General features: G+C 39.0%; 2 protein-coding genes across 54 annotated transcripts in view; one reads left to right on the top strand and one right to left on the bottom strand.

The window, feature by feature from the left end:
- The window catches only part of CAST (calpastatin), a 111,846-nt gene extending 98,841 nt beyond the window's left edge, over nucleotides 1–13,005 (top strand). For all 50 annotated transcript variants that reach the window (XM_072790212.1, XM_072790196.1, XM_072790137.1 and 47 more), the window contains 5 exons: nucleotides 667–711; nucleotides 1,137–1,229; nucleotides 2,469–2,540; nucleotides 9,951–10,016; nucleotides 10,932–13,005. In XM_072790212.1, the coding sequence (XP_072646313.1) occupies nucleotides 667–711; nucleotides 1,137–1,229; nucleotides 2,469–2,540; nucleotides 9,951–10,001 (261 nt within the window). In that variant the 3' untranslated portion in view covers nucleotides 10,002–10,016; nucleotides 10,932–13,005. The remainder of the gene's footprint in view (nucleotides 1–666; nucleotides 712–1,136; nucleotides 1,230–2,468; nucleotides 2,541–9,950; nucleotides 10,017–10,931) is intronic.
- The window catches only part of ERAP1 (endoplasmic reticulum aminopeptidase 1), a 44,197-nt gene continuing 40,119 nt past the window's right edge, over nucleotides 12,809–16,886 (bottom strand). For all 4 annotated transcript variants that reach the window (XM_072790089.1, XM_072790072.1, XM_072790097.1 and 1 more), the window contains one exon: nucleotides 12,809–14,379. In XM_072790089.1, coding sequence (XP_072646190.1) covers nucleotides 14,224–14,379 — 156 coding nt within the window. In that variant the 3' untranslated portion in view covers nucleotides 12,809–14,223. The remainder of the gene's footprint in view (nucleotides 14,380–16,886) is intronic.

The raw sequence follows: 16,886 nt of genomic DNA, 5'->3' as shown, positions 1-16,886 counted from the left end.
GGCTTATACCCTTCCCTTTTGGCTCCTCGTTACACGTCTGTTCGATGATAAATAATCCTTCCCAGGCCTGTTCAGAGAGAAGCAAGGCAGCCTAAATCACATCCTCCCCATTCTGTACTAATTCATTTGGTGGGTTTGAGGACTCCGTGGTTTGAAGGGTTTGCTTCAGCGTCTCAGAGAAATCAGTTCCACTTACGTGCATTCTATATTCCTGAAGATAGCAGTTCTGGACCCTGCTAGCAGCTTTGCTGCTTTTATTCCCCGGGAAAAGCATTATTTAATGTCCTTGTCTGTGTATGTGGGTGAAGTCCCTGATAAGTCATACTTGTAATCCTGAAAAAAAAAAAAAAACAAAAAAAAACTATGCCATCCAGGCCCTTGAAATCCTTCCAAAGTATCATGAGCTTTTATCAATAAGACAGAAAAACACAAGTTACGTTTTGTAATAGTCTGAGTAGAAGTCTAACACATGATGGCAGAAAGTTCCTAAAGAATGGTTTCCTTCACTTCTAACCACCAGACTGTAAGGTTTATCACTTACTGCACACCTACACTCCACTGCATCTCAGGCAAGGCATTAGACCATAGCTTCCACAATTGCTGAGGACACCTGAGTAAACCTTTACAAACAACTGTGTTTAACCAATAATCTGCCTTGTTCCTAAGGGTAAACCAGGAAAGCCACCTGCCAAGAAAACCAAGGACTCAAAGGTAAACGCCACGGCGGCATGTTTCCTATAAGCAAAGGTTTCCTTTTCATTCTAGCTAAACTTTATTCTGCATTTTAGAAATCTGAGATTTATTGAATGGCTGCCCCATGTTTGGTACAATGGGAAGGCATGCATATGTGATTGAGTGGGAGTAATCTCTCTTTTTTAGGCCTCACAGGAGCACATTTAGACCCATTGTTAAGATTGAACAATTGAGGCTCGATACTCAGCAAACATGTATAAAGTAAAGTAGTATTGAAGAAAGTAAAGCTGTTAGGATCTTCATGTTTTAATTTAGGAAGAGGATGTCAGCAAAGTCTCCTTTTTCTTTTAATATCTTATTTTCAGTGCAGTGGAAAAATGTCTCTTAGGGTATATTTTGGCCTGGTGCTCCTTCACTGACCATTATTTCTGTTACTCTCTCAGAAGCCTGAAGATGACAAAGACCCCATCGATGCCCTGTCAGGCGACTTCGACAGCTGTCCTGCACCCACAGAAGCCTCAGAGAACACAGCAGAGGTACCATACTTCTTCACAGGGACTTTCTTTGCATACATAGAGTTGTAGGCCGCAGCATGAATGCAATGATGCCATAGAGGGCTTGGAAAAAAAAAAAAAAAATCCATCATTATACTACCCTGTCACCATTATTGAGCCTACTTATCTTTTCCCCTCTGTATATGTTGTACATGGTTGTTCATTATTTCAGGCGATCTACATATATGTATGTGTAAATATATGTATAAATATAAATATGTGTATATACGCACACACATATAAGTTCAAGTCCATATTTAATACATTACTTATTATTCCATAAGTGTTTTTAATCTCCATAGCCATCATGTTTGAGCGCCACATTATTAGTGTTTGACAATAATTCTTTGTCACTGCTCCTTTCAAATGAAAGCAGACCCCACCTGCCCCATACCTTCGCATGGCTATTGCCCTCTGGGGTTTCCTCACCTCTCTGCCGGGGCCCAGCTGGCTGATTTCCCCTGTCCCTCCCTCAGGGCCCAGATCAAGCATCAACTCCTTCAGGAAGACTCCTCTAAATGCTTCTCCCTTCCCAGGCCAAGGTCAAGGGCCTCTCCTGCATGCTCTCTTGCACGCTGGGATACACTTGGTCTGTGATTACACCAGTGAGCTTTGTGCTTTATACGGCAGCTCTGGTCAGCATTAGCAAAATTCCTGTGACATAGCAGGTGCTGAAGACGTGATTAAAGGTCAATTAAGAAGAAAAATAGGTGGTACAGTGAGTGTGTGGCATTTTACCTATAACTACAATTTTATATAAATAGAAAATTGAGTGCCCCTGTCATTTTCAGATGAATTAATACTGTAGATCCGTGTGCTATGGCTTTGATCTTAGTGATTTGTCAGTTCTCCCCATGGTGGGTGAGTTAATTTCTAGACTACCTCAGCATCCTCTCTCTCACTCCTGGATAAATAATGCCTTTTTGATGAACAGGACTTTTATACAAGACTTGCCCCAGGTCTCTGTGATGATTTCTTTTGTTAAATTTTTTTTTCATAACACTGAAAATCAGTATCCCATTTTTGCTCTGTTGGCACATAAAAACCAATACTGCCAGAAGCAAGCACTGTTTTGGTGAGCAAAATTCCTCATGGAATTCTGTATTTTTAATCTTTTTACCTTCTACCTTAAATAATGGAAAACTTTGAATATACATAGAAAAGTTTAATTATCCTCAATGGACTGATAACAATAACCTCATTACATTTCCTTTGCTTTAGGACAAAGCCAAGAGAACTGCTCCCAGCTCCAAAACACCGAAGAATAGGGGTAAAGCAAAGGATTCTGCAAAGGTAAACAGCACTAAATATTACTGCAAAGTAGCAATTACATGGAGTGGCATTTATCCTTTTAACCGTTCAGTTTCTAACTGGGAATCTTTTCAGAATAATCGTTTAAGCACCATCTATCCCATAGCATTTTTTGCTAAAGAAATTCAAGTTTTAGAGACTTATAAAAAGTATGTGGTACTTCAGAAATCTAAATGTTCATTCTTACCACAATTCAAGTTTCTTGCATTTCCCTTCTTTGTCGCACAAAGCGTGGATGAACCCACTCTAATTTTATGGTTTGCAATGCCAGCTAAGCTGTCTGTGCTAGCCCATAATCAATGTAGGCCCTCTCCTACCCCAAATTCCACTTTCCTCAAACTCACTTCCAACTGTATCCCCCCAACTGTCTGCAGTTAGCTTTGCCTTCAACTTCAAAGAGAAAATTGAGGCCACCCAACACAGAATCCCCAAGGTCCTTCTTCCCTCTGTTTGCCCTCATTTGGCCCTTCTCTCCGAAGGGTCAATAATCCAGTATCTTCTGTCTTTTTTCTTGTATTATAAACATATTCTAGTTCTTTCACCCCTTTAAAAGCAATTCTCCAACTTAAAAGCCATTCTGCCTACAGCCCAATTCCTTCCATCCTTTCTCTTCCTTCAAACATCCTGCTTCCTCTGCTTGAGCCCTGCCTGCCATCAGCAATGACATGCTGGTTGCTAGTTCATTGGCCCGTATCAATCCTTAGTTTACTCAGTCTCTCAGTAAGTTGAGGCTGTGATGGACTGAGCCTTTGGCAAATACTGGGAAGGGTGAATTTTTTTTATACTTTTCCCTCTCTAAGGATCCATACCACCACCACTTTAAATTGCCTACAGCACATTTCCATTTGTATGTAACACATGGACAGTACAGGTTCATATAGTGTATTTCGTCAAATCTAAATCACCAGATATAAAAATATATACCATTAAGAAAAAGTCAACAATTTGATTTATTCACTATAAAAACCATAGCAAATTTAGACATGTTAAAGTGGTGGTGGCAGCAGGGGAGATAATGCCAGAGAATGTGGTTGGTATAAACTTTAGGACTTGGAAGTAGATTTTCTCTAATTCTGTATACTATTGAGGGTTTCTAAGAGCCACGATATGCATTAGACATCACCTGTGAGGGAGGAGTATTAGTCCTACTTTCTAGAGCAACATGAAAAATGATGTACTTACACTAGTGAGTAGCAGTTCCAGGGTCCAGGGGCACCTGGCTGGCTCAGTCAGTAGAGTATGTAGGCTTTGCGGTTGTGAGTGAGTGTAGAGATTACTTAAAAGTTACAGGGTCCAGATTCTTAGGGCTGGACATTAATGGAGGCAAACTATTGAGAGGTTGCTATTAAAATTACTCAAACTGTTGGATGAGACAACTTCTAGATCCTTTCCTATTCCAAGAACATATGATTTAAAGGGTTATTACTATGGTCCTCTGACTATAACGAGAAGGTGAATGTACAGCTTTAAAAACTACTCTACCTGCTTGAAAACTCGAAGTCTAGATGGTGACATAGGAATATCCTGAACTCACCTTCTTTGCATGGACATACTACAGTTACATATTCAATTATGTCCTGTGGAAAAAAGCCCCAAAACTAGCTGAGCGACTACTACTTACCTAGCAAATGAGAGCAGATCAAATGCAGGAAGGCAGACAGGAACACAATCTCACCATAACCCAACTCCAGGCACCATGACCCATAATAAAAAGGAAATTCGAAACCCACAGCTTCTTTCTGGGGAGCAAAGGATTTGTACCCCATATTGGGCATCCCACCTTATATTAAGATCTGCATTTGAGAGATAAGTCCACAAATATCTAATGTTGAAATCCAATGGGGCTTGTGTCCACAAGACCCACAAGGCTTTAGTTGATCTGAGAAATTTTCTCAAGGGCTTGAGAGCACAGGTGAGGCAGCCAATTGAAAAGCACCCAGACTTTCTGTGAAAGGTATAATGGCTTATTTTATGCATTGTCTGAGGATTAGGGGCTTGCTTAAATACTTGGCAGGCCAGAACCTGGTAAACACCATCTTTCTAGTCTCTCCCTGCTTCACTTCAGGTCATCAGAATCTCCTTGAAAGCAGTTCATACTGATCTGGAGACCTAGCTTTTGTGACTGCCACCCATAGACACCCCCTCTCCAGCCTGGGCTATGGCAAGCCAGCAGGATTTATTTTGTGGTCTCACAGGACTGTATATATGTGCCTTCTTTAAAAGATGGTATATAAGGCCGTGGCTTCCAATCAGCTTCAATCTAGGTGCTGACAGAGATCCTCCCCTTAGGGACTGTGACAGATCATGGCATGCTCTCAAATACTAAGAATCAGTAAAAATAAAATTGACCAAGTAGCTTATCACAAAGGTTTGAGAGACAACCAAGTTGCTAGGACAGGGTTGAAAAATAAGGTTCATCTCCTGCATGAGGACACTCCTTCAAGACTATGAGAGTGCCTGTTTGATTTAGGGCATAGAAACCAATACAGAGTCAAGGAAAATGAAGCAGTAGATGAATAAGCTCCAAATCAAAGAACAAGATCAAACCTCGGGGAAAAAAACAAAACAGAATGGACATAAGAGATTTACCTGATGAAGAGGTCAACAGAATAGTTAAGAAGATGCTCATCAGGGCGTCCAACTCTTGATTTCGGCTCATGTCATGATCTCATGGTTGTGGCGTCAAGCCCTGCATCAGCTCCACACTCAGTGGTGAGTCTGTTTGAGATCCCCCCTCTCCCCACCACACAATTTCTAACAAATCTTAAAAAAAAAAAAAAAAGAAATGCTCACTCAATTTGAGAAAGGAAATGAGAACTTCAAGAGACTAGAATAATGACAAAGTGCCAAACAGAAGTCACAGAGCTGACTTCTGTTTGAAAAAGGCATAGAACTCACCTAATCAGAGCCATAAAAAGAAAAAGATGGGGGAAAAAAGTAAAGAGGTTAAGGGACTTAAAGGACAGCATCAAGTAGACAGACATCAATATTACAGGACACCCAGAAGGAAGAGAGATAAAGAAAGGGGCAGAAAACTTACTTGAAGAAATAATGGCTGAACCCTTCCCCAACCTGGGGAAGGAAACACATCCAGATGCCCATAGGATCCTCCCAAAAGATGAATCTAAAGACACCCATACCAAATAACATTATAATTGGAAAATCACAAAGTAAAGACAAGGACAGAATCTTAAAACAGCAAAAGAAAAATCAGTGGTCTCTGACTATCAGCAGATTGTCAGCAGAATCTTTGCAGGCCAGAGAAAGTGGCAGGATCTATTCACAATACTGAAATTTTAAAAATAATAAAACCCCTATAACTAAGAATACCTAGCAAACTTGTCATTAAGAATAGAGAGCAAAAGTTTTCCAGATGAAGAAAAGCTGAGAGTTCAGCACTGAACCAGCCTTACAAGACCTGTAAAGGGGCTTCCTGAAATTGAAAATACAGGGTGCTCATTAGTAACAGGAAAACTTAATGAAAAAACAAATCTCACTCTAAAAGTAAATATATGGTAAAATTTAGAATAATATGAAGGTGTAAATCACTTATAAAGCTGGATGAAGGTTAAAAGGCAAAAATAGTAAAATTTGAGTACAGTAATCCATTAAGGGATATAGAAGACCAAAAAAAAAAAAAAAAAACAGGAGTAAAAATGTACAACTTTAGAGTGCATTCAAACTTGTTATCTATATTTTTTTTAAGATTTTATTTATTCATGAGAGATACAGAAATAGACACAGAGACACAGGCAGAGGGGTCTCCAGGATCACAGAAGGCAGGTGCCAAACTGCTGAGTCACCCAGGCCTCCCTGTTATCTACTTTAAATAGACTTTCATATTGTCATAAACTTCATAATAACTATAAAGCAAAAATCAATAGCAAATGCACAAAAAAATAGGAATATAAGTTTCCTAATACAGAAAGTCATCAAATCACAAAGGAATAGAGTAAAAATGGAAAAGAGGATCTACAAAATAGCCAAAAAAAAAAAAAAAAAATCAACAAAATGGCAATAAGTGCATAATGAAGAGTTACATGCCAACGTAATGGACGATTTAAAAGAGAGAAACCTGTATCCTACCGAGACTGAATCAGGATGAAACCATTTTGAACTGGCCAATAACTTAGTAAGGAGACTAAAGCAGCAATCAGAAACCTCCCAGACCTTCAGGACAAGACAACTTCACTGGAGAATTCTACCAAATATTCAAAGAATAATACTAATCCTTCTCAAACTTTTCCAAAGACAGAAAGGAAAGAACACTTCTAAGCTAACTTTACTGAGGCCAGCAGTATTCTGATAACAAAACCAGAGTAAGACACAAAGGAAAATCACAAGCCAATATTCCTCATGCACACAGATTTTTAAAATCCTCAAAATATTATTGGGGCATGCTGCCTCCCTCTCCCTCTACCTGCCATTCCCTCTGCTTGTGCTCTATCAAATAAATCTTAAAAAAAAAAAAAATCAAATAGATCAAGTGGGATTTATTCCAGGGATGCAAGGATGGTTCAACACCCAAATCATCCAATGTGATATACCACATTAATAAAGCACTTACTAAATTTCAACTTTCCTTTATGATAACTCTCAACCAAGCTGATACAGAGACATACCTCAACATAATAAAATTATTACAGACCCATAGCTAGCGTCACACTTAAAGGTGAAAAAAACAGGAAGCTGTCTTTTAAAATTAGGAAGATAAAAATGCCCACTCACCACTTTTATTCAGCATTCTACTGAAAGTCCTGTTCAAAGCAATTAGGCAAGAAAAAAGGCATCCAAATTGGAGAAGAAGAAGTAAAACTGCCACTATTTTCAGGTGAACTAGTATATGTAAAAAAATACCAAGGAATTCCACCAAAAACTATTAAACTACTTCAGTAAAGTTGCAGTATACAAAATCAATATACATTTATCTGTTGCAATTCTATATATTAATAACAAACAAAAAATTAAGGAAATAATCCCATTTACAATTGTAACAAAAGACTAAAGTACCTAAAAATAAATGTAGTGAAAGAACTTAAAGAACTATACACTGAGAACTAGAAGACATCGATGAAAGAAATTGAAGGAGGTACAACTAATGTAAAGCTTCTGTACTTATGGATTAGAAGGTTTAATATTGTTAAAATACTACCCAAAACAATATAAAGAATCAATATTGCAATGGCATTTTTTTTCACAAAATATTTTTAAAATCCTAAAATTTGTATAAAACAAAAAGACCCTGAATGGCCAAAACAGCCTTAAGAAAAAAAGAAGTACCAGAAGCATCGCACTCCCAATTTTAAACTACATTACAATACTAATCAAAACAGAAATGATATTGGCATGAAAATACACACACATAGATCAACAAAACAGAGTGGAGGAGCCCAAAAATAAGCCCATACATATATGGTCAATTTATAACAAAGGAGTCAAGAATATACAATGGGGAAAGGGGAAGTTTCCTCAGTAGTGTTGGGAAAACTGGACCCCTGTCTTAAATTCAAGTCTTCAATAACATTCAGTTTATTTTTATATATGATTTAAGACCTGAAACCATAAAACTTCTAGAAGGAAACATAGGTGGTAAGCTCCTTGACATTAGCCTTAGCTCAGATTTCATGGATTTGACACCAAAAGCAAAGTCCACAAAAGCAAAACAAGAAGGACCTGATGAAACTAAAAAGCTTCCACACAGCAAAGAAAACCATCAACAAAATGAAAAGACAACAGACCCAATGGGAAAAAATATTTGCAAATGCTACATCTGTTAAGGAGTTAATATCCAAAAATGTATATATATTTAAAAAAAAACAAACTCAATAGCAAAAACATAATTTTAAAATGGGCAGGTGATTCAGTGGATATTTTTCCAAAGACCTACAAATGGCCTGCAGGCACATGCCTCCGATGTGCTCATCCCTCACTCATCATCAAGGAAATACAAATCAAAACCACAAGGACGTATCACCTCACACCTGTTAGAATACCTATTATCAAAAACTAGTGTTGGTGAGGATGTGGGAAAAAGGGAACCTCCTCTACTGTTGGTAGGAATGTAAACTGGTGCAGCCACTAAGGAAAGCAGTATGGAGGTGATTCAAAAAATTAAGAATAGAAGTACCATATGATAGAACAGTTCTTCCTCCAGGTATTTAGCCTAAGAAAATGAAAAATTAGGAAAATATATTCACTGCTATGTTCATGGCAGCATTACTTAAAATAGCCTAGAAATGGATACAATCGAAGAGTCCATCAATGGCTGTATGGATCAAGTGGATGTGGTATTTATAAGTACAATAGGATACTCTTCAGCCATAATAAAGAAGGAAATCTTGCCATCTGTGACAACACGAATGGACCTTGAGAGCATCATGGTAAGTGAAGTAAGTCATTCAGAAGATAAATACCACATGATCTCACTACTTTGGGGAATCTTAAAACAAAAAAGGTGAGCTCATCAGTTGGTTGTTTCTAGAGGGGAGACAGGTATGGGGTGGGTGAGAAGGGTAAAAGAAGAAAAAGTTTTAAATAACAAAATCATGTGAATATATTGTACTGCATAGTGACTACAGCTCACAACGCTGTATTGCACATTTGAAATATGCTGAGGTCTTAAATGTTCTCATCACAAGGGGAAAAAATTTTTACCCGTGAATGATGTTAACTATACTCACTGTGTTCATCATTTTGCAGCATACCCAAATATCGAATCATTGTTGTATTACTTGAAACTAAAGGTATAAGTCAATTTATACCTCAAAAAGGAATGAAACCCATAAAGGACATAGGAAGCCAGATTTGATTATTACTTGCTCATGCACTTGTATCTCAGATTATTTTCTCAGTGGATTAGCTGCCCCACAGTGCCCCCCAAGTAAGAGAGAACTGATCACAATAGAATGAATGAATCCCATCCAAAAACGCCTATGTTTTTCTTCACTTACCTTAGCCTTCAAAAAAAAACAAGTAAAATTTTAAATCACTTAAAGTAGAACAATTCATAGTTTGGGTTAAATGAAAAGGAAATCCTTAGGTAAGGCCCATCTAATTTTCCTCCACTGAACTGTCATCTTTTGACCCTTTTTTTTTTTTAATTTTTATTTATTTATGATAGTCACACACAGAGAGAGGCAGAGACATAGGCAGAGGGAGAAGCAGGCTCCATGCACCGGGAGCCTGACGTGGGATTCGATCCTGGGTCTCCAGGATCGCGCCCCGGGCCAAGGGCAGGCGCCAAACTGCTGCGCCACCCAGGGATCCCTCTTTTGACCCTTTAATGCTGAAAAGCCCATGTTCTCTTAAGCCTCTTCTGCTCTGCTAGATCGGCTTTTTTGATACCTAATCCAGGAAAGAAAAAGTTCAGTGACGGTCTGCTTTCCCTTTTAGGCAAAGCAGGAAACTTCCAAGCCCAAAGCTGATGAAAAAAATACAAGTTAAAGTTCACGCTATTTGGTAAGTTGGGTGTTTGCTGTAATGGAAGACAACCGTACCTTCCACAGACCTGTGTCATAGGCCTGGGAAACTAAGCCCATTTTTTAGTCATGTTCTTTTTATACTGTTGGCATCAAATGCACATGGCAGTGTCTAGAGGCTCGTTTGCTGAAAAGCAAGAAATGGAATCATGTGCTATTGGAGTGTTTAAAAATAGAATCTTATGATTAAGAGCTCTTTAAAATATCAGGCCAGGCTCTTAAAGAAAATGACCGTGTAAGTCTAGCTGAGTCTGAAACCCAAATGCTTGTGACTACGGATTACTGAGACAAAGCCACCTTAGCCTGTTACATCTTACAGAGAGAGGTCCTTATGCTGCTGGTATTACCAAAATACCAACCCATGGTGGGCTGGACAGGAGTACCCCCATCTGGTCTACTGGAAGTGACAGGGTTTTCTGGAATAAAAACGAAAGATTGCAAAACTAAGATAAACAAAAGTGGTCAAAGTCAAGTACTTTGTTTAATTCTACTTGTATGTTGAGAGCCCTTATAATTCTTAAGTGATTCCTCTTCTCTAACAGTAAGGCTTGATGGCTTAGAATAAGACCTAAAACTGCTGGCTGACCAAAGCCTAAAGAAAATAAAAACGTAGGTTAGATTGGCTTAGTGTCTCTCTCATCATGGTTTCTTATTTCCTGTAACAAGAAAAGTATACTTATTAGAACTATACTGAAGATCTTCACCCAAATTACAGGTTTTCTATTTTCTTAATTCTAGCATTTTCTAAGAACATTCTTATGGTTACTTATAGGAAATTCCTTGTTGCCATCTGTTACACAGTGCTTCTGGTAAATGTTAAATCTACTGTGCCTAGATGAAGAAAATTATGCATCAAATGGTTTACCGGATTTTTTTTTCCTTTGAATTTTTCAAGGTATCGGCCTATAAAATCTTCAGCTGGTGGATGGTGACTTTTGAAGGACAAAGGGCTTTGAACAACAGCAGTTTTTTTCTGGGTGGCTTCTAGACAGTGTTACTTGTCGAGTCTTGACATCCTAAACATTGGTTATTCTTTTCCCAGAAAGAAAATGAATGTGTGTGGTTCATCTGTGTTACTGTACTGAGTATTGATAAACTTTGAATTTTTAAAAATTGCCTTCAGTTGGGAGAGATGGGAACTTTATATTTCTATGAGATATATTTGATAGTTTCTTAAAGCAACACATAAAAGAAGGAAAATCCTTTGCAAACTTTTGCACATTCTACACACAGTGCCTGTAAATCTCCTTAGTATTTCCGATTGCACTTAATTCTTGTTAGCATTTGGAAAACAATGCTTTGAACATGTTTAATGTCCTGATTTCTCATTACCCATTTTCCTCTTGGGCTTTGGAACTGTATTTGATGTTTCTTTGGGTTAATGTGTATAAGTCAGACCTAAAGTATTGTACATTGGGCACATATATTCTCTTAGGCTGCTAATAAATTAATAGATAACCTGGACAGACCAGGATGCGCTGCACCCAGTACTTTTTTTTTTTTTTTTTTGCCAGAAGTTAGGACTTCTGTACCTTAGAGTCAGCATAAAAGATCCTGAGACTTGAATCAAGTCAGAAGGGCAAAATGCAGACTCTTTGTCTTGGAACGTAACAAGTTCTAATAGTAAAATCTAATCCTTAAGACTGTTCATATGCCTTGACCTCCCTAGGGTTACTGTGTTAAGCTGTGCTTTCCATTTCTGATACATATAAGCAGAGCAGCAATCATGTGCTTAGAGCCATTGCCACTTTAGTCTGTGCACTGTATACCATCTGGCTTTATGGAAGTTAGGTTTACCAAATACCAAAACTTCTACTTTAAAAAAAAAAAAAAAAAAAAAAAGCTACCTGCAATTTAAAAATCAACTTTTCTCCCACAGCAATTCAAGAAGTAGGTTCCGATGTCTACAACTTTGGTTTCTCAGATCTTTTGGAATGAATTATGAATATAGCACTGATATCCTTGGGGGGAGTTTGATAAATACTTCGTTTCTTGGTACTGAATGCAGGAAAAGGTTATCACATACATATCCTAAAACTGGAGTTTGTGTCAGAGAGTACAGCCTTCCTTAGCATGTATTTTACATTTTTGTTAGAACTTACTTGACTTCAGCAAAAATAATTATCACCAATACTGTCCTAAGGGGAGGGGAGGGCAGCAGAAAGAACAGCTGCTTGTAACGGAGCATAAATTCTGTTACTTCTCTTCAAAAATTCTTTCTACAATTCATGAACACACCTATAGGATTTCAAACTTCGGCCAAAGTGCGGTGTATCTATCCCATGAGAGATGCAGGCATTATTCTATTATTCTAAATCTGGGAAATAGAAGCCAGTGTTAGGGTGACTAAACAGCATTTTCAAGGCACTAACAAGGCCAAAAAAAAAAAAAAAAAAAAAGAAGGAAAGAAAGGAAAGAAAGAAAGAAACTGTTCCTGTGGGATTTCAATTGTATTTCTAATTCTTCTAAGTAGGTAGCATAAAAGTTTTTTATTTTGTTTATGAAACCTTTGGCCTTCGCAGATGTGTGTGTAGGGAAGTGGCTGCAGTATTACTGATTTCCATGCATATATAGAAGTACTTTTAAATCCAAAGATTTAAGACATGCCTGTAAGAGTAAACACAAAAGGTACTGTAAGCGGGCCCTCTTGTGCATTGGAAAGGTCTCCAAGACTTGGGTGTTTCCTGATAATTACTGATGACTAGACTAAGCTAGAGAATCAGAGTCCTCTTCTACGATTCCGGTTAGGAGGAAATCATTGCAAATGTCCGCTTCAAGGAAAATAAAACAACTTTTATTACCAAAGAGGTATTTGCACATTGTTGTAGCAATATTGTATCTATTTAGGAAATGGACTTTCCCAAAAGCAAATTAAAATAGGTTCCTCAGTTGACCAAAAATGAAAACCACTATTTCCATGTTTCATTAAATCAAAGTACAAAACACAATTAAAATATTTTACAGTAAAATCTTGGCTCTGTGTGTCTTTTAGAAGGTTAATCCTGGGGGGTGGAAATTACCAGCGATTTCTGGTTTCATTAGACCATGTAATACATATAAAAATAGAACTGTAAACACATTTATGTCCAGAAGTCACTCTCGTCCACATATGTTAGAGCACACTGACATTTTTTCATATCGTATGCTTTTAAACTTTACGGTTAAACTCATTAAAGACTTCAAAGACAACACATTGTCCACACTTAAGCTAATTATGACCAAGTACTTTCAGTTTTACAGTACATTATTTACGGGAGACTCTGCGAGGCCCTAGTAGCAGTAGGAAATTATTGGGGAATTACGAACTGGGCTGAATAAGGAGCGAGAGGAAGCATCACCTACCTAAGTATCAACAGCTTCGAGGTTCAACTTCAAATGAAAGTCTTCTCCTCTAGACCTGAACATACTCTGCTTTTTCAGAGGGACACTTGATCAGTCAGCGTCTCTGAAGAAGTAGACCACATACTCAAATCAGGATTATTTGAGGAGAGTTCCATAAAAGTTGTGTTTTCTCAACAAAGGTGTGGGGAGGACGTAAGCAACCCACGAGTACTGCCAGGACCAGTGAAAGCCAGGCTCTCACTTCACCCAAATGAGGAAAAGACCAAATGGGAAAGAGGACCACCTCCCAGGTCTAGCTTCGGTGGAGGTCAGCCTGGGGCATCCTTCAAGGGAACCAGGGTAACAAACACCCCCACCTACTCTCTCCCACCCCAGCTCCCATCTGCCTTCCTGAGAAACTGACCAAAAGAGAGCAAATCACAAGCCTGAGGACATGAGCCTCCAAGTCAGCCCCTGGGTTCAGTGGTCCCTACAATTCACAAGTCTTTAGAGGACAATGACTCAACAGCATATGGGTGACATCCATGTGGCAAGCGGGGCTTTGGAAAGCACAAGGCTTACGGATAGGTGTGAAAAAGGAGTAGGATGCCCTACACAGTAGGGACCCCACCCCTTGGGTTTACATTGCAGAGCGACACCTATCGATAAAACACACAGTAGCGGTAACCCATCGATGGACAGTTGAGTAGGCAGTCTTTTCGTCTTTTCACAGGAATAGTCAAATGATCAAGAAGGAAGAAGGAAGTGTCTGCAGTGGAGCCCCAACAGCCATCCCTAATTTGAAAATAATTGCATTCCACAACATCACAGATTACACTTCACAGGAACCAGCGAGGAACAGGCTTTTAGAGCAGTTCAAGCTTCTGGCTTTGTAGCCACACTCTGATCTTATCAAAATTCTTATCCATCCAACGTATGTTTTCCTCAATGGTTTCAATTGTTTGCTGGACACAACGTAGCTGAGAACCATTTTCCTTCAAAGAGCTGAAGAATTCTTTCACCTTGTAAGGAAAAACCAGATTTTTAAAAAATTTGTTTTCTTATAGTACACAGATGTAAGTTGGGGCTAGTTAAAAGGAAACGGAAGCCAAAATTCAGCATTTGTCAAAAATTCTACTTAGAAGGCAGTGCCAGGTGTCTGGGTACAATTCTACACACATAAACTTACGCTGTATGCAATGAGCTCATGCCTCATGATGCCGAGTTCTGTATTTTTCTCCTTAGCTTTTTTACTCACAGTTGCCAGGCCCTAAAAGACTTGACTGTATACCATTTTATAATTAGGGTTTTGGTGTATTTAATATGTGTTGCTGCGTCCACCCAGATGCTAATTTTTTTAAACATGGTATCTAAAAAACACAATGTGCAGACTATCTTCTTTGCCAAGCAAAACAGTTTAAACGGTTTCAACCACACAAGTGCAGTCTTCCTCCATGGGCCTGGCCTTGTAGATCTTTAGAGAAACACCCAAGGACAAGGCTTCTTAGCAATTTACGGTGGTAATCCCTGAAACCTTGCCAATTTTTTTTTAATCCTCATCCACAATTCATGTATTGTTCCTCTAAGATAAAATCCACAGAGTTGCCCGTGGTTTTAATGAGATAAGAGACAGCTGTTTCTTATTTCATCTCTGGGATTCTTAACTCCTGTGGGTTCACGTGAGAAATAGTCCGGCTCTGCAACAGCACTGACTATCGTGGTACAGTTTCACCTTAAAAGGTTCTTGACCTGGGATCCCTGGGTGGCTCAGCGGTTGAGCCCATGCCTTGGGCCCAGGGTGTGATCCTGGAGCCCCAGGATCAAGTCCTACATCGGGCTCCCTGTATGGGGCCTGCTTCTCTGCCTCTCTCTCTCTTTCATGAATAAATAAATAAAAATCTTTAAAAAAAAAAAAAAAAGATGCTTGACCTTGTCCCCTAAGTTTTCACGACATTAATCCATATATTTTTGACTGTGCAAACAGGAAGTCAGTCTGGGCCAAGATGTATTACTTGTTCAGCATGGATTCCGGACAGTTCATTCCTTCCAAATCTATGTTATAATACCATATTTTTAAGTTTGGGAATAAGAGAAAGGTAAGAATAGGCTTGTAAAAGGTCAAATTCCAATTCTGAGTGATTCAGGGTTGTTCTAAAATTGTATCCCAAGACAACTTTTCAATGAGCTAAAGGCCTGTCTTCCTGCTGTATACCCTACAGAACATGGACCTCATGGTCCTGCCCTCGCTCTAGCTCAGCCCACTGTTCCATACTCTCAGACTCAAGATTAATATTCAGTTCAAACAACTGTGGGCACTTTTCAGCAATCCAATCACCATAATTTTACTTAAGTGTTTAATTATTAAATAATTTAAGAAGTTTCAAATTATTTAAAAAAATCTAGAAGGAGCCCTTCATGACGGTACCACTTAAAAACAAAAACCTATAAGAGCTAGAACTAAGCCAACTGATAAGCCTTGCCCTCAAACTTTTCCTGACCCCAAATTCTCTCTCCTATGTTCATCTACCTTGGGATATGCAGCATCTCAATGGAGCATTGGATTCAAACCTGCCTCCTTGAGAATGTTTTCAGTGCAATAAGCAGTGTGATAGAGATACTAAAAAAAAAAAAAAAAAAAAACCCACATTTTCATCCTACTAACTTGTTTGACCCTTTGTAAATGATTTAACTTCTCTGGGACTCTGTTTCTCTATTTTTAAATTAAGAACATGCTCTCCCTTGCAGAGCTCTGGTGAGGACATGGGTTCTGCACTTTATCCATATAACTTCCAGCATGGACCAGGGACTCCATCTCGTCTACTGATTCGTGAACCTTTACTCTGGCACATACTCATCCCTCTGGCTTAATTACTGTGCTAGACACTGAGGAGGAGGTGAGGGATCAGGCAAGTCCCCGTCCTCATAGAGCTTATGCTCTACCTGGGAAGACAACAAACAGTAAAGTACAGTTACTGTATATATACTACTGTGGGGGGCAGCTGGGTGGCTCAGTGGTTGAGCGTCTGCCTTCAGCTCAGGGCAAGATCCCTGGGGTCCTGGGATCGAGTCCCACATCAGACTCCCCACAAGGAGCCTGCTTCTCCCTCTGCCTATGTCTCTGCCTCTCTGTGTCTTAGGAAGAAATAAAATATTTAATAAAATAAAATAAAAATTTAAAAATATATATATTTATGCCATTGTGGACAAAATACAGAGGCAATGAGAGTGGGGAGGGGGTAGCCTGCTTTAGACAGGGTAGTCTGGGAATGTGACATGGGACCTGGGACCTCTGAATGATAAAACAAGCCTTTATACTGCCAAGTTAGGGAAAGAGCAAGCCAGGCAGAGGTCAGTTTAGAGGCTTGGAGATGGGAGAACACCTTCTTGTCCAGGAGCAGGAGGCAGCTGAGAGGCTCAAGGGTTGCATGACCGTGACACACAACAGTGTGTGATAATTGGCTGGAGACATGGCCCAGTCAGCATAGTCTTGTGTACATAGGAAGGAAAGTTCTGGAATTTATTCCAAGAT

This window comes from Canis lupus, chromosome 2 (genome assembly GCF_048164855.1).
Source record: "Canis lupus baileyi chromosome 2, mCanLup2.hap1, whole genome shotgun sequence".
In the NCBI taxonomy this organism is placed as follows: Eukaryota; Metazoa; Chordata; class Mammalia; order Carnivora; family Canidae; genus Canis; species Canis lupus.
The sequence above is the reverse complement of the archived record's forward strand: the minus strand, read 5'-3'. Positions and strand labels throughout refer to the sequence as shown.